Source organism: Vicugna pacos, chromosome X (assembly GCF_048564905.1).
Source record: "Vicugna pacos chromosome X, VicPac4, whole genome shotgun sequence".
In the NCBI taxonomy this organism is placed as follows: domain Eukaryota; kingdom Metazoa; phylum Chordata; class Mammalia; order Artiodactyla; family Camelidae; genus Vicugna; species Vicugna pacos.
The window spans coordinates 61,704,112-61,727,680 of NC_133023.1; the positions used below are offsets into that span (position 1 = coordinate 61,704,112).

General features: G+C 32.8%; 1 protein-coding gene across 1 annotated transcript in view; it reads left to right on the top strand.

Annotated features, from left to right (window-relative positions):
* LOC102544123 (sodium/hydrogen exchanger 2-like) overlaps positions 1-23,569 on the top strand; it is a 62,315-nt gene that overhangs the window by 18,196 nt on the left and 20,550 nt on the right. The window contains exons 4-6 of the mRNA XM_031671591.2: positions 3,977-4,194; positions 7,462-7,658; positions 17,471-17,560. Coding sequence (XP_031527451.2) covers positions 3,977-4,194; positions 7,462-7,658; positions 17,471-17,560 — 505 coding nt within the window. The remainder of the gene's footprint in view (positions 1-3,976; positions 4,195-7,461; positions 7,659-17,470; positions 17,561-23,569) is intronic.

A 23,569-nucleotide genomic window follows, 5' to 3' on the forward strand; every position in this document is an offset into this window, starting at 1 on the left:
TATGTCTACTGGAAACCAAAAAATTCATATGACTCGCTTTACTGTAATATTCACTTTGTTAGTGATCTGGAACTGAGCCCACAATGTCACAGAAGTATGCCTGAATTCCACCCTAGATTTCCTTGTGTTTTAGATCTCTGACTTTACTTCCTTATAAAGTACGGTTTTACGATGCTTGCAGTAACAATTTTTTTTATATGAGAAGGCTCTTTAGAACATTTTAAATATGAAAAACAAGTGTATCTATGCAAGATAATTTTTGTTTAACATGAAGTGGCATTGGGTAATAGAAAGATCATAAGTTCTGGAATTGGTCAGAGTTGGGTTAAAATATGTGCTCTGCAACTTATTACACTTTGTGTATTTTTGTGAGGTTATGAAGATTAAATGGAATGTGACTAGCATGTAGTAGGCACTCAATATTAGCAGTTCTAAGCATTTTATTAGGAATATGCTATATTTAATAGTTAATAAATCAAAGTATATTTTATTCTTGCTTTATACTTATATTTTACTTAAAGAACTCTTCCTTTACCTTTACCTGACCTTAGTACCTTCATTAGCTCTTCTTTCTCTGGCTAAAAGAAATGACCAAGTCATATTTCTGGTTTGCATAATTGATCTTTCATTCCCACCTCTCTTGATATTTTTGGGGTGTCATTTCTACAAAAAAATTAAAAATGACCTAAGTGTTGAGGGGAGTACCGTTAAAACCACAGCTACTTCATTCATCTTTTATCTGGTACTTGTCTTTCTTTATGAGATGTGTGATTGTATGTCTGTCTATACTTATAAAACAAAATAGAAAGAAAAATACAATTAATCCTTGAAAATAATCAGTTTGCATGCAAATTGTATTTCTAGCTTAATGTATGTACTGTCAGTGTGACCTTATGTTACCTAAGATCCTAATGTGATTAAGAATAGGAACCATGTATGAGGGGTAGGGGGTGGAAATCACACAATGCCGCATACTGCTCAGTAAATATTAAACAGCAGCAATTAGGAATTGCCTTAGATGTGATTATAATGCATGTATGATGGCAATGATATATTCTAGGTAATATTTTAATTAGTTATCACTTCTAAGATAGTCAAACATGCAAACAAAAAACTGTTCTGTGCTGAAAGACACCAGACAGCATGTAGTATTTCAACAATTTCAGCAGATGCTCTATGTAAATCTTACTCCTTGAGGATTTCATTATTCTATTTCTCTCAAATAATCACAAATTGACTCTAGAGAATGGAAATTTGTGGTTATTGAACTGCTTTAATTTTCTTTTTACAGAATAGGAAATGAGAATAAAACCTGCATGTAACAGGTGGGAAAACAAGAAATGTATGATAATTATCAAGTAACCAAATGCTATTTATTAGAAGAAATTATTAAGCATAGTGAAAATAATAATAAATAATCTTGAGATTAATTAGCATTGATAATTCACTTAAGGCTTTTGATGCCCATATTATTTTTAGATACTTTAAATAGTATCCAGGAAGTGGTTTAAAATATAAAAAAAAAGTTTCACTAGCCAACTAAAATTGATTATTCATGAGATATCTATGCTTATATCAGGAACTCAGCTTTAACCCTCAAAATTTACACACAGAACTGTAACTGAAAGCAAAAAAATCTGTAAAAGATTGAGAGCATATGTTTGTCTATCACATTTTTGAAAGTCTGGTTATTTACCACTTGACCAAGCCTATCTCCTTAAAGTAGCTGAGACTAAAATGAAAATAGAGCAATTAAAAACATTTTAAAATTTTGTCTTGGAACACTGAACATCATCATGGAACTCTTCCAGTTTCTGGAAAAAAATCTCAAATGACTTAGGAAACAAAGAAGCAACACTACATAACAATGGCAGGAGAGGAAGCTCTTTAGAGCTAAACTGACTAGAGGGAAAAATACAACTTGACAGAGAAAACAATAAATGTTGGTAACAATGCTTGATTTTAAGTGTAGCAAATACTTTGAAATTATACCTTCAAAAATTGAAATAATCAACTGAAAAAGTCTTCTTGTAAACTGTTGTGAGGAAAAAAAGAATGAAAAGTCAGAGAAGCTTCTTACATTCTCCTCTTTTTTACAGAATAGAACAGTTAACAGTGTTTCTTTGAAAAAGGAAGGAGGCTATATTGGGCTGATACTGAATGTCAGAACATTTCAATGCTCAATTAATGACAGAAAATATAAAAAGCAAGTCAGTAAGATAAGGTAACTAACTTTCAAAAAATGGAAAAGCAAAACATAAGTTGATTAAAAATGTCACACTTAAAAATATTAGTTATCATTCATACAAATGAAGTAACTTGTGTATATGTGAAATATATATCAAGATGGTCAAGAACATGGACTCTAGAAACAGATTGATTAGATTCAATCCCAGCTCTGCTACTTCCTAGGCAAGTGTCCTTGAGAAAGTTCTTTAATTTCTCCAGGCCTCATTCACCTGTGACATGGAGATAGTTTCTATCTCATAAATGTCAATCTGAGAATTAACTGAGATAAAATAGATAAAACACTTAGAAGATATACTTGAAACAAAAGAAGCACTTAAAATATTAGGTACATCTTTATGTAAATATGTATATGTATATTTTAAAATTATCTGTAGGTCAAAGAAAGAAGAAAGATTAAGCTTGTCAAATGGTATTTTAAGTAAATAACTCTTAAATCAGTGTGCCTCTAACTGAATTCCATGGGTTTAATCAGACTGAAGCAATCCCAAAGAGCCTGCAGTAACTTTAAGGACAACTGTCAGTCAGTTATTATTGATATTAAAGGAGCTGAAGGTGAATCGGTCTTTTCAAAGCTCCCTTTGTGAGTCTGGTTTAACCAGAGCTGAAATTTGACTCTAATTCCTTGCTAATCATTGTTTTACCTACTTCTCTGAGTTTTACATATGATAAACCTCTGGCTATTTTCAGGGTAGATTTCCAGGGTAGATTAGTTTGAACTAAGTATTAGCAACCGATGGTTTTTATGCCTTGAGTATCACATTATGGGATTTAGAACTATTTGTTTAGTCTGAGCTGGTCCTGGGCAAAACTGAGGATTTACAATCTACAAAGCTTGATCTGCCTCTCAGATTCCTAGTTTGGCATTCATACCCTTTTGGCTTTTAATGTGAGCCATTTTCTGGGAGTTTTGCATTTTAAAAAGGTTATATAGGAGGTGAAAGAACATCTGTTTTCTGTGAAATGAGTGCACTTGTGTGCACTTTAGTAGAAAGTAATTTAAACATTACTTAGTATGGGATGCCAACAGGTTGTTGATCATCCTATATACAATGTTCTTCCTACTCTGCTGCTCCCCTGCTTCCAGTTATTAAGAAAATATCTAAATATCTGACCCTTAAATGAGTAAGAGTAGTAAGAAAGTCTTGCAGACCATAAACCATTTTGATGGATTGAAGGTGCAATGAAATACTCTTCAGGAAGACTTGAAAAAGATTATTAAGTAGGAATATAAAACATAATTTTGAAAGCATAGTGAATAGAATAAAACAGTAAAACCTTCCCTAAGCATCAAAAAATGCTTTATTGATTAGAATTGATTAGTATTGATTATTGATTATAGTACTTTAGAGGCTACAAGTATGTAATATTTCTCATTATTAGCCCCTGCCTCTGAGTGATTTGCTGCCAACCAATGATTAGAATCTGTCAGTGCAGCCCTATTTAAGGAGGACTGATTAGATGATGTTAAACATAAAACAGGCGGGTGGTTCTCAGCACACAAAAGAGCATAAAAACTGTCATTTATCTTGAAAACTAAGCGTTTTATAGTCTTAGAAATGTTACTGTATAAATTCTGTGGAAATGAAATGTTTTTCATGTTCTGGAATAAAGACAGACATCTTGAGTAACAGAAATGCTAATTTAGACTTCAACACCATTTGTGTGATCACTTTCCCTTAAAGTTAAATGCAAGTATTACTCTTACACATTTTTTCCTCTTCTTTAGAATTATTGCCTGTGCTATGAGCATGAAACGCTACGTGGAAGCTAACATTTCTCAGAAGTCCCACACCACTATCAAGTACTTCATGAAGATGTGGAGCAGTGTTAGTGACACTCTTATCTTCATCTTCCTTGGTGTTTCTACCATTGGAAATAACCATGAATGGAATTGGCCTTACATTTGTTTCACTGTCATTTTCTGTCTTTTCTGGAGAGCATTAGGTATGGTGGATATTGTTTTGTGTGTAAAATATGTCAGCTTAATTTGGGATTGCATTAGAAGCAAGATATTTAAAATTCCAATATGCTATATTTGCTTTACTTATCATAAGTGGACTGTTTTATATCTTCACTTATGTAGGGGGTCCATAATAGCAAGGCTAAGAAACAGGCTCTGGAATCAGACTACCTGAATTCAAATTCTAGTTTCACGACTTAGCCTTATGGCTTTGAGTCATATAATCTGCTAAGCCTGAGAGTCCTCAACTGTAAAATAGAAGTGGTACTGCTATCAACTTCGGGCAGCTATTGTGAGAGTTACATGACATAAAGCAGTCAAAGAGCTTAGTATAGTGCTGGGCACATCATAAACTTTTACTAAATGTTAGCTTTTACTACTACTACTACTGCTGCTGCTGCTGCTGCTACTGTGAATACTTGTGCTATTATAATATAGAATATTATAACAAATTTGTGGGTGCTCCTAGTACTACTACTAAGAATTAATACTCAATAATATTACTGTTGCTAGGGTAAGCACTGAAAGATTTCTCTCATTCTTTTCTTTCTGAGTATTCACATCTCCCTACCTCACCTTAGTTTACAAAGAAGGAGTAAAAGTTACCACTGCCCTCAGCACTATTGTTTCAACTTCCTATCCTAACACACATGTATGCATCTTGCTAATGTTTGCATCAGTATTATTTAAGTACTGACTGTATCATGGGGAATGCTGACTCCAGCAGGAAAATGCATACTATCTATGTCTTTTCCTCCAAACCTAGTAGAGGCTGAGTGACATCTGGTACCCTCAAACTATACCTACTGTGTGATTTTACATTTGGCTGCAGCTAAACCTTCTAATTCAATTCTTAACATTTTAAAAAAGTACTCCATTTGTACTGAAATGAAATACACATGTGAGCATATTTTTCATCTTTAAAACATCACAGCTTCATTGCTAGTTAAATTGAGCTGTCTCTTTAATCTTACATTTTATAGTCTGCATAAGAATTCACTTTATAGTTTATCATCTTTTCTTGACATTTATATCTCTGTTTCCCTCCTCCTCCACAAATGAACAGAATCGTTGTAAACTTTTCTTTGGAGACTATAAGTTACTCTAGCAATACTGAGGGGCATATTAGGGAAATTGCTTAGAGTTTTAAGGATGAATAAAAAGGCTGGCCAGGGTATGCTTTATTATCCATTAAAATGTATTTAGGTTGGCCATTAACAGTGAAATCATCATGCAAGTTCACAGAAGGCAAGTTCTAGTTTATTCTGAGCCCACTGGAAAATCTCACTAGGGTTGTAAAATTTTCTTTTTTCATCTAAGCATCTTTTTAAATAAAACTGAACAAAAAAGTTTACTTTGTGCTCATGTGCTATAAAAAAATAGCTGACAGGAAAGAAAAAAATGAGAGATAATTGAGGAGTTTTTCCTACAAAATGTTAAGACCTAGCAAGAGTAAACATCAAAGACAGAGGCTAAGATTTCTATAGATTTGTATATATAGTTTGTGTGAAAATTTATGAGATGAAACAAATCCTCTTTTTAATACCATTTTATTTATAAACTATAATGTGTAGATAATCACTACATCTAGTATGAGAAAAGGAAAAAGGTCTATATATATATTTGTGATTCTGAAAAATTAGAAGATTTTAGTAGTTGATGCATCAGAATATTCTCATTCCTTTGGTTTGGGGACCAACATAAGATGAGTAATAAACAAAATGGAAAAGTCAGCATTCTGGCAATATGTCAACATTACTGACACAGTACACCTAAGTTGGCCAAATGCAGTTTGACTCAAAGTGTGCTGGATGAATTTCCATTTAGTCAAAGTGGTAATTTGGCCTCAAATAAATATACTGTTACTACTTCTGAATTCTGGTAATTTTAATACAGCAGAAGGGTGATTAGAAATGTTATTACATATGTTTAGGCAGTATTGGAACAACTTAAATGTTCAACAGTAGGGAAACAGTTACTATTAGAAAAATAATAATTTAAACAGTCATATGTGGCTTTGGAAGGTTTTATTCCAAATTGTTAGCAATAATTTTCTCTGGATGGGTGGGATTATGGGTGTCATATGCTTCCTTTGCATATCTGTGTTTTTCTAAGAGCTTCCTTTGCTTTTGTAGTAATAAAAAAGAAAATTAAAAGAGCTAAGGAAACAAAGAGTTTTCAAAAGGAAAATTCAAAGTTCTAAACATTTCAGTAGATATAGCTTTTATTTAAAGTTAATTATGTCAGCTCTAAGAGTTTGACTAAGTTTTCATTTTCTGGCACTGTGTAAAATTTTTAAATTAAATTGAAGTATTTCTAAAAACAGAAAAATGAACCACAATTCTTATCATATTTAGAGGCTGCAAGACTACTCCCATGGACCTCCAAACCATATACTCCAATGAAGAGCATCTGGGATTTTTTCCAAACAAATCAATTTTAGCTAAATTGTCTGTTGGTCAACTTATTTCAACTCAAAGTTTATGTAAGAACCTCCACTTTCAGCTAGCCTATCAAGGAAACTTGCATTCTATTCCTGGTCTTGAAGTAAATAATCTTATAAACTCATTCACATTAAGATGTTCAAAAGATAATCACTAGAAGTGAGATCTATGGGGCAGAGATTTAACTGGTTTCCTTCAACTAGTACTGGTACATTACTAAGCACTTACTTCTCTCCTGGTTAAGGCTGGTTTTTGAGACTACAGACAAACATGAGTAATAAAAAGCTCTGTCTGAGACTTGAGTCTCGGAACTCTAGATTCTGGGTGGCAGGAATAAAAATAGTTTTCTTCAAAACCTTGAAGAATCTGGAAGCCTGGCTCATTAAAGATTAAAACCAATACAGATCACATTACTTAACTTTTAGTTCACTAGCTTTGATCAGCTCAGTAATATTTATTAGACTGAAGAAAAATGTTATATTCTGTTTGCAGAGTCTACTTTTGCAGAATGCCCTGATTTAATCCACATAGGCCTAAGGAAGGGAGTTGCACTGCCTTCTTTCTAAGAAAACTGAGAACAGTCATAAGGGAAAAACAAAACACAACCAAAATAAAATGTAACTATTTAAAGAAAACTCTCTGAGGAAACAAACCTTTTAATAGCTTAGTTAATTTAGACTTTTAAATTATTCATCATAAATCCTTAGAATTCCAGTCGAGTATAACACTAATTTATTAGAACACATTTGTAACACTTTTCCTTCTGTTGATTAATTACTCAACTATTCTTCTTACTGGAAAATTTAGGAGTTCTTGTGCTGACTTTCTTCGTGAACAAATGTCATGTGAATACAGTCACCAGAAAGGACCAATTTATTATAGCCTATGGAGGACTGAGGGGAGCAATCTGTTTCTCCCTTGTTTTTCTACTCCCCGAGTTTTCCAGAAAGAAGCTCTTCATTGCAGCAACCACAGTTGTTATCCTCTTCACTGTTATTGTTCAGGTAAACAAAATAAAGTAGGGCAATTTGAAATCTTCCACTTAGATGGCTAAGAATGGACCAACATTCTCTTTCAGGATCTTTAACTGAGGCAGTTTATATTTGGAGGAGACAATTATAGCATATGAAATAGCTTCTACCATAACTCAAACAGGACATGCAAAAGCTGAGATGAGATGTATTTTCAAATCAATAGGGGAAGGGAAGAATGTGCCATTTATTCAATTGGTTGACACCAATAGCTATACAACAAATACTGCACTTTCGCTACTTAAAAAGGTAAGGTTGGGGTTGAGGGTAGTTGAGGAAATAAATAAAATGCTTTAGGAATTTCACTCGAAGGGAACTTTCCTCTTGAATTATCTCCTTGTCCTGTGTATATCACCATTTGTCTCTAATTGCTAATTCACTGCATTTCAGTTTTATAAAACTGGCCAAAAGAATATTGGAAAAAAATCTAAAAACCTATTTAGTAATTTAATGAGATGGTATTTCAAATTTTGGCTGAATTTTTTAAACTAGGAGAATGATGGTGGATATTTGTGTGTCTCTGTGTGTGGTAGGGTAGGACAAATCAGAAGATGTGAGTGAGTTTGGCAGGCTTCTCTTTAAACAAAATAATTATTTCTCTATAACAGGTGAGATTATGTTCTTAGGTTTTGAATTTTGTTTTGTTTTGTTTTATTTTGTTTGTAAGATTCAACATTTATTTTATCCTCATTTAAAACTTAATCATGTGTATTAAACCAACCCCAAATCAAATTGTGTTTTTATCTAAGCATTAACTGATCTTCACTTTAATATGTGTCAGGTAAAACAATGTAACTTCAAAATGCAAAGTCATTTTAAAGAATTAATTTTCTTTTTTTTTAACATTTTATATAGAGTTATACTCATTTTACAATGTTGTGTCAAATTCCAGTGTAGAACACAATTTTTCAGTTATACATGAACATACATATATTCATTGTCACATTTTTTTCATTGTGAGCTACCACAATTTTCAATTTCCATCATTTTAAAATTCTTACTTAATATCTCTGATAATTTATCAATAGCATTCATATACTCCTTCAATTGTGCATTTCCTCCAAGTATTCAAATGCATCTTACTCCTAGAGACTTCATCATTTGACATTTACATTTTCCTGCTGTTTCAAATAATGATGTAATCCACTTAAGACTCTAATTAGGGAGTTTGGGTGGAATTTAGGTGTTTAGAGGGAGTGTTGTTAGTTGCAATTGTAGGTAGATTGCACAATAAAGAACTTCTCGTGTCATTCCAACACCATCTAGTGGTTAAAATATTTGCAGAAATTTTAATTTTTTTAAAGAATTAAGACCCGACAGGGAAAAGAAAACAAAGGTACAATGTTATATTTTACTTATTGGTGATTAATAAAATTGCCATGATGTGATTCAGGCAAATGAGTCTGGTCCACCATGAGTAGAACATGTCTTTGAATTTTTTTCTTTAATGTACTGGACATGCTTTGTAATCATCCGACCATTTTTACCCCTTTATTCTTCTTGAGGGAGAAAGAGGACCGGAGCTGAAATCAGAAGAACTGGTGCTAATCACAACTTCATTCCAGATGAGCTTTCTTTTATATATATATAGTCAGTTTTATATCATATATATAGTCAGTTTACAATGTTGTGTCAATTCTGGTGTACAGCATAATGCTTCAGTCATACATGAACATACATATATTTGTTTCCATATTCTTTTTCAGCATAATTTACTACAAAATATTGAATATAGTTCCCTGTGCTATACTTGTCGTTTATCTATTTTATATATAGTAGTTCGTATCTGCAAATCTCAAACTCCCAATTTATCCCTTCCCACTCCATTTCCCTCCTGGTAACCATAAGTTTGTTTTCTATGTCTGAGAGTCTGTTTCTGTCTTGTAAATAAGTTTGTTTGTCTTTTTTTTTTAGACTCCACATATAAGTGATATCATGTGTATTTTTCTTTCTCTTTCTGGCTTACTTCACTTAGAGTGACAATCTTAAAGTCCCTCCATGTTACTGCAAGTGGCATTATTTTATTCCTTTTGTGGCTGAGTAGTATCCCATGGTATAAATATATACCACAACTTTATCTAGTCATCTGTTGATGGACATTTAGATGAGCTTTCTAATCTCGAACATCTTATTGATTACTCAACGTCCTTTTTATTTTTTTGTAGAAAGGGGATACAGGACCTATCTTTCCCTCTATTTTGTTATAAAGATCAAATAGTAATATAAGTTTAAAAGCGCTTTATGTTTATAAGATATTATTGTTACTATTATTATTATTATTATTATTAAGAAACTTATTTTCATATGCTGCCTCAGGTTGTCAGTTCCACTTAACTACAATTTGGATTCTGCTCTCACTATTCCACTGAAATTATTCTTGCCAAAAAGTCTCTGCTAGCTTCTATAGTGTCAAGTTAGGACATATTCTTTTGTCTTAATATTATGAAACTTGTCAGCAGAGTTTTATACAATGCACTCCTTCTTTCTTGAAGTGCTTTCTTTTTTGCTTTTTTGACGTCATACCCTCCTAGTGTTTCTGTCTTTCTGGGCATTTCATAGACTTCTTTGCAGGCTGATTCTTTTTTATTTGGTCTCTAAGTGTGGGAGTTCTCCAGTATTATGTCCTTAACATCCTGTTGTATTACAATTTTTCATTAGGTGTTTATATTTCATTTTCATAGCTTCAAATGCAATATAAATTCTGATGACTTCTAAATCTAGTTCAGCTATCTACTCTGAGGTCTAAGTGTTTATATTAAATTGTTACTTCATACTTCTACTTGGATGTCTCACAAGAACATCAGAGCTGTTAACTGAAAAAAGACATAACCTAAAAGTTGCGAGTTATGTTTTGTTTGGGGAACTTACGGAGGTCTATAGATTGGGAAACAGTCTATCAGACAGCTCTGAGAAACTGTTCCAGAGAGGTAAGAGAAGAGCCAGGTTATATAAGACTTTTTACTGAAAAAACATGTAGTAGAACATCAAAAAATTACTGCTTATTGTTCTTTTCTGTGTTTGAGAAGATGCAAGAGTCTAGGCTCATTGAAATTATTCCTTTGATGTGCATCTTAACTATCTAGGGCCAGTATCCTGTTTTTCTCTACCCTGCTTTCCTGTCAGGGCACATCACTAGGGGTGGCTAGATGGCAGGCAGTATTCATTATTTTCTGAAATGGCAGGCAACATTTTTTTTTGTCCACACAGGCAATATGTCTACAGAGGTCAAATCTGATCCTCATCTATTTTAATCCTATCTTAGCTAATGGCACTGACATCTACCCGTTTACTAAAGCCAGAAATGTGGAATGCATCATTGATTATTCCCTCTAACTTATCCCCTACATCAAACCCTATGGTTTCAAACTCCAAAATATATTCTTCAATATAAGTATTTGATTAAATTTTTTCCAGATATGCAGAATTATATTAATAATATATTTTGATTCATGACACACTAGAAACATTGGCCCATATGTGACAGTTATTCATTCATTTAATACTTTTAACAGCTGTGAACGCAACAAAACCTAAGAAACAGAAAGTTAACAATTACCTATTCAATGCACTTCTGTACTGTTTTCTTGCCTCTCTCTCACACAAGTAACTGATATTCTGAATTTACCATTTACCATTCTCTTGTTTTTTAAAAAGTAGTTTTTGAAATCATGTATTACACATATAGGCACATACACATAAATAATATATTAATCAGTTTAAATTGTTTTTTAACTTTATAAAAGTGTGTATGTGAGGGATGTGTGTATATGTATGTTTTGCATGTAGCTTTCTGGAATTTTTTTGATTTGTTAACATTTTATTACCAATATTTATTCACATAGTTGTGAGTAGTTGTAGCTTATTCATTTTCAGTGCTCTACAATATTGTATTTTATGATTGTAGACCAATTTATTTATTCATTGTCGTTTCAATTGATACTTTTTTTGTTTCTCTTTTCTTTTTCGGTTTTACAAATGGTGTTGCCATGAATATTCTTGTATGTGTCTCCTTGTGGAATCTCTATGCTATTCTCCATTCCCACTGACATCATCTTAGTCCAAACTGTTTCCTGAACTGCCTTAAAATCTTCCATTTTCCTTTCCTCTTTCAATCTGTTATCCCCAGAGAAACAAAAGCAATATTTTTAAAACACAAACTGTATTTCTTACCCTCCAAAATTCTTCTATTGATTCTTTTCAAACTTTTAATAAAATCCAAAATATTTAGCATGGCTATAAGCTGTGACAAATATAGCTCATGTCTACCATTTAAGCCTCATGTTTTTGGGTAATTCTCCTTCTTGTCCACTATGCTTAACAACCTTTTAACTGCTCCAAATTTGACAAACTTTTTGTCAGCTTGAGGCTTTCCAACATGTCATTTTGTCTCCTTAAAACACTATCTCCTAAGTTCCTTGCATGTCTGTCTTCCTTTTATCCTTCAGTCCTCGGCTATATACAATCTCCTCAGAGAAGCTTCCCAGACCACTCTGTGTAGGTGGATTCCCCTTGTTGTTCTGATCATTTCACCTTGGATCTTTTTTCCTTTGTTGAAAAACCAAAATTCAACTGAGTAAATTTAAAACATCTTATTAACTTTATAATTCATGAATCAGGCAGCATTCAATGTAACAGATGAGAGTTCCAAGGAGCTGTACAAAATGAAAGACTCATAGGCAGAAGGAAGCAGGAGCAAGGAAGTTATACTAGGCGAAAAAACAGATTGGTTATTGCTAGGTTACTTTCCTTTAGTTGGTTGCAGGGGTCTATCTGGCAGATTACCTAACTAGTGCTGATCAGGCGATTCCTGACTGGTTTGATTCCATTTCTGGGAGACCTGAAACCATAATAAGTTTAAGTGTTGGTTTGGTGGTGTGGGGCTTAGGATAAGCATCTCCATTTTGGGCCTATTGTTTTGTTTTAACACCTTCATAGGCTATATCACTGTATCTATTATCTATCTATGTATCAATCAATCTTTTAGTTATTTTCATCTGCACTTGTGTGATGTCTATCTCCTTTACTTGGCTAAGTTCCATAAATGCAGGAAATACATAAGGTTCATTTGTCACTATATACTCAGAGTCTTCTAGTATGGGCTCCAATGAAATGTGCAATGAATATCTGTGAAATAAAGAAATAAGTGAATAAATAGTAAATAAAAGTTAATTTGGAGTATGGATATAAATTATGAACATATGTAGTAGAGCTCTGAAATCAAGTCCATTTCTTTAAAACCATGGCCTTGATTTATTCAATACTTCATTTAACTAGATATGCTAGTTATTACAGAGATTCCATACAGACCATCTGGAATAAAATTTTGTCCCTCACCTGTATTTTACATCTTCAAATAACCAGAGTATAATTGTACAAAATACATAAAATACTCTCTATGAGGAAATGTCACTGAGTCAGGTTGGTTTGACATCTTTATTTTAGAAATATTAATTTTGATCTGTCCCTGGTAGACTGAATAGAATGTATTAAGGTAAGTGAAGATGGAGAGTAGTGTGGATGGGTTTAAAAAATGCAAATATGGAGTCAACCTTTTAAAAGACAGGTCATTAAGCAGACCTGCTCACACTGAGAAGCTTTTTGCCTGTGATAAACACTGTTAAAAGATGTAGTTCTATCCCATGAAAGCACTGTATGATAATTTTTCAAATGTCAGAATGAATTTAGTGGAATCACACAACGCAAATGTCATCTAAAAAAGCGCGAATTATAGAAAATTACTTATGAAAACCATGTGAATAGGATGATCCCCTGACTTTGGGCAATTCAGATACATTTACAAAAAAAATTGCATAGTTCCAAATTGGAACATTTTGGTCATTTGAAAGTGCTGAAGAGCTGATGAAGAGCTAGGACACCCCTGAGTTTCTTTTAAGTTTCAACCTTAACATTAATGGACGTTATTACCTACTTCTTCCTACATTTCTGAAATAACATGAAGATAGAAACTTTATGGGGATGCATTTTTCAAAGTGTTTTAAAAATGACTAAGAAGTGTGGAAGCTCATTTGAAAGCAGTAGATTTTGTTGTGTATTTAAAGCCAGTTTTTTCCATATTCCACCCCATGTTTTTGACTTCAGTTGATACTTTCTTTCTTAAAATCCTTGTTCCCACATGTAAACTCTAGGGCAAATCTCAGCTTCTTCTCTTACTTTTTGTTCAACCATACTTTGGTTTAAGAAAACCAAAACAATATTTTAGACAATTTCCAACTCTCCATTTTCTTTCCCCCTTACTTTTACTGTCTTAGTCTTGGTCTTGCTTTTTCTTCTTTTTGTCTATAGAAGGTGAACAAACATCACTCACTCTTGCTATTAGTTCATTTAATGATATTTTTATGTATGAATGCATTCAAAGTGTATAAAACTGGTATTCCACTTACTATATTTTCTCATTAAGGCACTAATATGTCAGGCTTCAACAGGTAAAATGAGGTATTAAGTGAATTTAGACTATGCAGTCACTTAATATTTTTAATTAAGGATTTAAGAATAAATATAAATGGGGATTCTCAAAGGGACATACAAAGGCAAATTTCTCTAATAGCATATTGTTTAATATGTATAATTCATCAGACCTATCCTTCCTCTTGCTTTGAAATGAGAGAATTGCCTAAGAGAAAAGTCAGAGCCTGTGGACCAGATCTGGTAGAAATAGCAACCATTTGGTAGATAAGAGCCATTCACACAACTTTTTTCCCCTCTTCTTTATTCTTAAAAGGATAAGTGTAATCCTTCGCAACTATGATCTAAAAGCCAGCTTTAATTAGACCACACAAGTGCATGACACTGTGCAAAGTGCTTTCACATCTATTGTTTCACTTTATTATTCATATTACTTACATTAATATTGTTGATGTAGTCAACAAACATTTATTGAGCAACTACTATATGCCAGATAGCATTTAGAGTGCTTGAAATATAGTGGTAAACAGAGTAAAGTCTAATTTTTGGCTTCTCTAAACTTATTTACCTAATCAGTATAATTATTTTTAAAGGTTAAATGTAAGACTTCGGACACATTTGACTTCATTTTATTTAATTATTACTAGCAGTACTGGCAATATGTTTATTTTTATATAAGATCAGGTAATGGTGTAATCACAGAAAAAAAATAGTAGAGATATAGTTCAGCACAAAAATCTGAAATGACAGTTTAAATTGCTAACCTCTCCCACCCCAGAGAGCACTAAAAACAATAAGAGCTATGCATATATTAAGATGTTTTATTTTAATCATTTTGACCTCTCCTTTAGGAACATTTTTGGAATTTTGAGTGTAATCACTCATTCTTTTTTTTTCTCTTTAATTGAACTATACTTGATTTACAATGTTGTGTTATAGATTATTATACTAAGTGATCTCTCATTCCTGAATTGGTGTTATGATATATTGCTATTTAAAACTTACTTGTATTGACATTAGGAACTATCTTGTTTCTTAGTTTTATCTTCAAGATGAGAGGCTTCTTAATGGGGTCACTATTGGCTTTTGGGGCATAACACTTCTTTATTCTTTGATATCCCTGATCCCTGCTCATTAATTGCCAATAGGAAATGCTGGTCATTTTGACAATCAAAAATTGCTGTCCTCTCCATATTTTCAGAACAATTGAGAACTACTTGATCATCTCAGATTCTATTCAGCCCTTAAATGCCTATAATCTAAGAAAAGAGAACTCCGCAAAGGGCAACTTGGCTTATAGTAGTCATCCATGGAAATTCCTTCAAGTTCCCAACATAACTACATCTGCTCCTATCCTCCTCTTTCTTCTTATAACAAAGCTGGGGCCTCCTATCTCAAGCTATGCTCTGTAATCTCTTTCTTTCTTGTCTTGCCTTATCAATCATATGTTTTCTGTCATATATATTCATACTCTTCTTCTCAACTACATCCTTCTCATGAGCTTTAAACAGACTCAAGTCACTCCTATTTAAAATGCAATACAACTACACTAAAGTAATGCTCTCTCTTGAACTCATAAAACTTTGTTGCTCCCATCTCTTTTATTAAGGTTATTAATGGGCATTTTCCATCCTCATTTCACTTGAGCTTTCACCAGGATTCCACATGAGTCAAATTCCCACTGTCTTGAAATCTCCTCTTTTTTTTGTTTTGTGACAAGCCACTTTCTGATTTTCCTCTTACCTCTCTGGTTTCCCTTTCTCTCTTTTGCAAGCTTATTCTCATTGTTACATCACTAAATATCAGAGTTCTTCAAAGATTCCTGTAGACTTTTTCATCTTCTCACTCTTTACTCTTTCTCTAATGATTTCATCCATACCCACATATGGCTTGATTTACTGACTATACACATATGACTTACAAATTTATATCTCCAGTCGAAATATCTCCTCTGAGTTCTAGAACATATTGTTTTCTTGACATCCTCCCTTGGTTATCTCCCAGGGATCTTCAATTTTGTATGTTTAAAATATAATTTTTGATTTTCCCTGCCAATCTGATTCCTACATTTAGTTTTCCTCATTAAGATTAGTTTTACCGTCCTCTACTCCTTTGGAATCTTAGTGTTATCATTTATGTCCCACTCTCTGTCATACTGCCCTACTAAGTTCACTTCTCTATATCTGCCCTACCATCATCTTTGTCTAAGCTATCACCATCTCTTACATGGAGTAGTAAAATGGTCTCCTAAACCTTCTCCTGCTATCTATTATAGCTCATTTTCAAAAGTGTTTTTTTCACACTGCAGCTAGAGTTATCTTTTTAAAGCATAAATCTGGTCAAGCCATTCCAATTTTGAAGTAGTCTTAGAAAAAAGTTTTTTAAAAATGGTTAACACAGCCTGAAAAGCTTTGTGTCTAATCCTGGCCTATCTCTCCAGTCTTAACAATAGTAGGATCTCCATTGCACTCTACAACCCAGACACAGTTTTCAGTTTCTCTAATATGTCATATCATAGGGGCCTTATCAGTGCTGTTCCCTCAGCCAGGAATGGTTCTTTTCCCTTCATGTACATAATGCCTGCTCATCCTTTACGTTTTATCTTAGAAAAAACTTTTCTTATAGTTCAATTTAAAATGTGTTACTCTGTTATAAACCAGCTTCATTTTCTTCAGAACACTTATCTCAGGTTGTAACTGTTTATTCATTAATGCAATTATTTAGCTAATTGCTCTCTCCTGGAGACACACGACACTGTAAGCTGCATAAGGCTATGGGCCCTTCCAACTTTACCTTCCCATTGTAACTCCAGTGCCTAATACACAATATATGTTCAATAAATATAGTGGCACAACTTAATGGATGGTTATTAATATAGAATGTTTGCTTCTTTTATTATTCCTCTTAAGGAAAATTTAAGGTAACATGCCAAGAGGACAGTAATCCCATATTCAATGTATGATGGGTAATAAAGACAAAAGGATATACCTGAGATATTTGACAATAATTGAAATGAAAATCTCTTGAAGCACTTTGGCTCTGTTATTTGACTACTTCTTCCTGTTTTTGAAATATAATGGTAAATACTTTTATTAAATGAACCAGATTTTTGTAAACAATATGTATTCTCCTTTGGTTTTTGTAAGAGAAAATCACAGCACTTCTCTCTGGTGTTAGCCCAGTGATCCCTTTGAATTTTAAAATGATGTTCTAAATTCCTATCACAACCAGATTAAGACACATGTGCATGTGCGCACACACATAGACACACATTCAGACACACAGACACACACACACCAGGGAAATCTTCAAGAACTTGTTTCATATGAAGGGAATTCGACTTTTTGTTTTTCATTTTGTAGGGGATGACCATTCGTCCTCTTGTTGACTTATTAGATGTGACAAGAAGAAGAGAGACCTCGCCAACTGTGAGTGAACAAATTCTCATTCGGGTAAGATGTCTATATAATCATCTAGGTTATTTTGTTGACTGGAACTGACCCTCATCCATTAGGTCGCTACATGTTAGTTCTTCTTGTATTTGAATTTCTCTAGTAAAAGGGGACATGATTTTCTGAATTCTGAAAAGGTATTTGTTATATTGTGACCATCTGTAATTTGAAAATCAATAAATCATTTCTTCTGTTAAGAATAAGAAAAATGAAAGTCTGTATTCTAACATTTGCTCTGTTACTACCCAGCTTCCAACATTATCTTAGGAGAGACTTTTAACTTTTTGTGGCCTTGGTTTACTAATCTATAAATTTTAATGGCTGTTTACATGATCTTTAAGGACCTATCCAGGTAGATTAATTATGAATTATGAACTTTTTTTTCAAATTATGACTATTATAAGTGTTTTTGGTTTGTTTAACATATTTATTATTGATAGTAGACTAAATTATCCAGTAACTTAGTTAATTTTCTATTTGATATTATAAAGTAATTGCTTATAAGCTGACTTGTATAATCCTTATGTAATCAGAATTTTTTTTCTTGGAGTATTTTAGACTTTGTCAGAGTTTTTTATACCATCGAGGACTGAGACAGTTAAAGATTTCAAATCAAATTGCAAAATATACTCTTTGAAGTAGAGTTTCAAAATCACCCAGAGTTTATATATATAAGAAAATATATAACTACTACATTAGAAGTAAGGACAGCATCAGAGAAATTTAAAGATGTGAACTCTGTATCACTTGGTTTTATATTCTTATAAAAATAGAATTTGAATTATGCTTACCCGGGTGGGCTTTTATAAAATATAACAATAGAAATACTGAAATATAGAGAATGTTAAGAACAATTTCAAGATATCCTTAGATTCATCAATATGGAAAATATCTGAGAATTTTAATCAAAGGGAAGAAGAACATTCAGTATCTATCTTGCTTCTAACTTCAAAGTGGCACAGTCCATAATTTTCTGGGATACATTGTCAGCATACATAATGGCTTTCTTCATGTAAAATGCTTAAGTTTTCTTAATAACTATGAGTCTAAAATATGTAAAGATAAGCATGACAAATTTGACTTTTCATTCTTTTCTTTTTGATTGCTCAAGTTGTTAAAAAATAGGATTTTTAACATTTTTTATTGATTTATAATCATTTTACAATGTTGTGTCAAATTCCAGTGTTCAGCACAATTTTTCAGTCATTCATGGACATATACACACTCATTGTCACATTTCTTTCTCTGTGATTTATCATAACATTTTGTGTATATTTCCCTGTGCTATACAGTGTAATCTTGTTTATCTATTCTACAATTTTGAAATCCCAGTCTATCCCTTCCCACCCTCTACCCTCCCCCCCGGTAACCACAAGTCTGTATTCTCTGTCCATGAGTCTATTTCTGTCCTGTATTTATGCTTTGTTTTTGTTTGTTTGTTTGTTTTTGTTTTTTAGATTCCACATATGAGCGATCTCATATGGTATTTTTCTTTCTCTTTCTGGCTTACTTCACTTAGAATGACATTCTCTAGGAGCATCCATGTTGCTGCAAATGGCATTATGTTGTCGATTTTTATGGCTGAGTAGTATTCCATTGTATAAATATACCACCACTTCTTTATTCAGTCATCCGATGATGGACATTTAGGCTGCTTCCATGCCTTGGCTATTGTAAATAGTGCTGCTATGCACATTGGGGTGCAGGTGTCATCCTGAAGTAGATTTCCTTCTGGATACAAGCCCAGGAGTGGGATTCCTGGGTCATATGATAAGTCTATTCCTAATCTTTTGAGGAATCTCCACACTGTTTTCCATAGTGGCTGCACCAAACTGCATTCCCACCAGCAGTGTAGGAGGATTCCCCTTTCTCCACAGCCTCTCCAGCATTTGTCACTTTTGGATTTTTGAATGACGGCCATTCTGACTGCTGTGAGGTGATACCTCATTGTAGTTTTGATTTGCATTTCTCTGATAATTAGTGATATTGAGCATTTTTTCATGTGCTTTTTGATCATTTGTATGTCTTCCTTGGAGAATTGCTTGTTTAGGTCTTCTGCCCATTTTTGGATTGGGTTGTTTATTTTTTTCTTATTGAGTCGTATGAGCTGCTTATATAAAAATGGGATTTTTATTGTAATTGAATGACATTTTTAGGTTACATTTGGAGAAAATCGTATTTTTGCTGTCTTATTCCTATAATATGAATGACTTTTAATGATTGTATACTATATGTTACATTGATAAGAAGTAATTTATTTAACCAATTTATAAGAACAAATCAAACTTTATTTTCTTTTTCCAGCTTTCTGTTTTAAAAATGTCAAGCATACAAATTTCAAAGATAGTACAATGAATATGTATATACCCTTTACCTGGATTCATTGTTATGTTTGCCACCTTAGCTTAACATTCTCTGTTTATATATGTACATACTATTATTGTCATTTGCTGAATCGTTTAAGATTAAGCTGCGGACATCCTGACTTTTTAATGCTAAATATTTCAGCATATATTAATATTTCCTAAGAAAAAAAGACATTATAGTACATAATAGCAAGTATTTATCAAAGTCAGCAAGTTTAAAATTGATACAATAGTGTTAGCTAATATAATTCCATATTCAAAATTTTGCCAAATGGCCCAAAAATACTTTTATAAAATTTTTCTCCTGATTTAGGCTCATACATAGCATTTAGTTGTCATATGTATTTATTGATCTTTAATCTAAAACTGTTTAATAACTTTTTGTTGTCTTTCATAATACTGGCATTTTTGAAAAGTGCATGATGTTATTTTGTAGAATATTACTCAGTTGGGTTTATTATTTTCTAATAAATATATTCAGGTATTTTTGTGATGTTATGTGAAATCAAACTTTTAATCTTAGTATTTAAAATCCTTTGTCAACAACCTTCTCTTCCTCACCCTTGACCCAGGTCTAGCAGACCTTCTTCTTTTTCATAAATCTTTTATAAAGTTCCTTATTTTCTCACATAGTTTTCGTTATTTTTGTTTTGTTTTCTTTTCATATATATATATATGTATATATATATTTATTGAAGTATAGTCAGTTTACAGTGTGTCAATTTTTGGTGTACAGCACAATGCTTTAGTCATACATGAACATACATATATTCATTTTCATATTCTTTTTCACTATAAGTTATTATAAGATATCAAATTAGTTCCCTGAACTATGCAGCATCAACTTGTAATTTATCTTTTCCATATATATCAGTTAGTATCTGCAAATCTCTAACTCCCAGTTTATCCCCTCCCACCCCCCTCCGGTAACCACAAGTGTCTTCTCTATGTCTGAGAGTCTGCTTCTGTTTTGCAAATAAGTTTGTTTGCTTATGTGTTTTAGATTCCACATGTTAATGATGTCAAATAGTATTTTTCTTTCCCTTTCTGGCTTACTTCACTTAGAATGACAATCTCCAGGTCCATCCATGTTGCTGCAAATGGCAAGATTTTATTCTTTTTCATAGCTGAGTAGTATTCCATTGTATAAATATACCACCACTTCTTTACCCAGTCATCTGTTGATGGACATTTAGGTTGTTTCCATGTCTTGGCTATTGTAAATAGTGTTGCTATGAACCTTGGGGTGCATGTGTATTTTTGAATTAAGGTTCTCTCCACATATATGTCCAGAAGTGGGATTGCCAGATGATATGGTAAGTCTATTTTTAGTTTTTTGAGGGATCTCCATACTGTTTCCATAATAGCTGCACCAAATTGCATTCCCACCAACAGTGTAAGAGGTTTTCCTTTTCTGTACACCCTCTCCAGCATTTATCATTTGTGGACTTCTGAATGATGGCCATTCTGACTGCTGTGAGGTGGTACCTCTTTGTAGCTTTGATTTATATTTCTCTGATAATTAGCAATATTGAACAATTTTTCATGTGCCTATTGGCCATTTGTATGTATTCATTGGACAATTGCTTGTTTAGGTCTTCTGCCCATTTTTGGATTGGGTTGTTTGTGTTTTTATTTTGTTATTAAGTTGTATGAGCTGTGTATATATTATGGAAATTAAACCTTTGTCAAGCACAAATTTCAAGAATATTTTCTCCCATTCCGTAGGTTGTCTATGTGTTTTAGTTATGGTAATATCTTTGTCTGGTTTTGGTATCATGGTGATGGTGGCTTCATAGAATTAGTTTGGAAATACTCCTTCCTTTTCAATCTTCTGGAAGAGTTTGTGAAGGGCAGGCATGAGTTCTTCTTTGTATGTTTGGTAGCATTCCCCAGAGAAGCCATCTGATCCTGGACTTTTTTTTTGTAGGAAGGTTTTTTTTATTGCTAATTTAATTGCATTTCTAGTGATCGTTTTGTTCAAGTGGTCAATTTCTTGTTGATTCAGTTTTGGTGGACTGTATGTTTCTGGAAACTTGTCCATTTCTTCTAGGTTATCCATTTTGTTTCCTTGTAGTTATAGTTTTTCATAGTATCCTCATATGATATTTTGTATTTCTGTGGTATTGATTATAATTTCTCCATTTTCTTTTCTTATTTTTTTGGGCTATTTTCTCTTTTTCATGAGCTTGACCAGAGGTATGTCAAGTTTGTTTACTCTTTCAAAAAATACCAGCTCTTGGTTTGACTATTTTCTATTTTAAAAAAATCTCTATTGTATTTATTTCCTCCCTGACCTTTATTATTTCCTTCCTTCTGCTGAATTTTGGAGTTTTTTACTCTTCTTTTTCTGATTCATTTAGCTGGTAGGTTAAATTGTTTATCTGAAATTGTTCTTTTTTGTGGAAGGTCTGTATCACAATGAACTTCCCTCTTGGGCCTGTTTTTGCTGCATCCTGTAGATTCTTTGTGGTTGTATTTTTGCTGTCATTTTTCTCAAAGCATTTTTAAATTTTTTCTTTGATTTCATCATTGGCCCATTGATTTTTTTTTTTTGGTAACATGTTGTTTACTCTCCATGTTGCCATTTTTTTCCTCCTTTGTTTATCTGTAGTTGATTTCTAGTTTCATGGCATTGTGGTCAGAAAAGATGCTTGGAATAATTTCTGTCTTCTTAAATTTGTTGCGGCTTCTATTGTGCCCAAATACATGATCTATCCTAGCAAATGTTCCATGTGCACTTGAAACTAATGTATATTCTATTTTGGGGGCATGTAGTGCTCTGAAAATATCAACCAAGTTTAATTGTTCTATTATATCATTTAATTTATTTGTTGCCTTACTAATTTTCTGTCAGGAAAATCTGTCCAGTGAAGTTAATGGGGTGATAAAGTCTCCTACTATGGCTCTATTCCCATCAGTTTCTCCCTTTCTATCCATTACTATTTGCTTTATGTATTTAGGTGCTCCTATATTGGGTGCATATATGTTAATGAGTGTAATATCCTCATCTTGTATTGCTCCGTTAATGTCCCTCTTTATCTTTCTTTATGGCCTTTGTTTTAAAGTCTACTTTGCGTGTAATCAGTATTGCTACTCCTGGTTTCTTGCTGTTTCATTTGCATGGAATTACTTTTCCATCCTCTCACTCTAAATCTATGTATGTACTTCTCCCTATCATGAGTCTCTTGTATGCAGCATATTGTACTTATTATTTTCTTATCCAATCTGCCACTCTATGTCTTTTGACTGCAGCACTTAGTCCATTGACATTTACCATAATTATTGAGAAATGTGTGTTTATTGCCATTTTGAGCTTAGTTTTGCAGTTGACTTGATACTTCCTCTTTATTTCCTTTATTTTTATTTTTGTGGTTTGATAATTTTCCTTTGTATCATTTTGGTTTGTTTTTAGTTTTTGTGATTCTATTGCAAGCTTTTGGCTTGTGGTTTTCCTATTTTGTACATATATTAACCCATTACTATATCTGTTTGTTTTAAATAGATAGTAATATAAACTCAAACCCATCCTACTGAGAACAAAAACAACAACAAAAATGAAAAACTATATTTTCTTGCTCCCCTCTCCCACCCTTAATGATTTATATGTTTCCTTTTACAATTTCATGTTTATTCTGTTGTA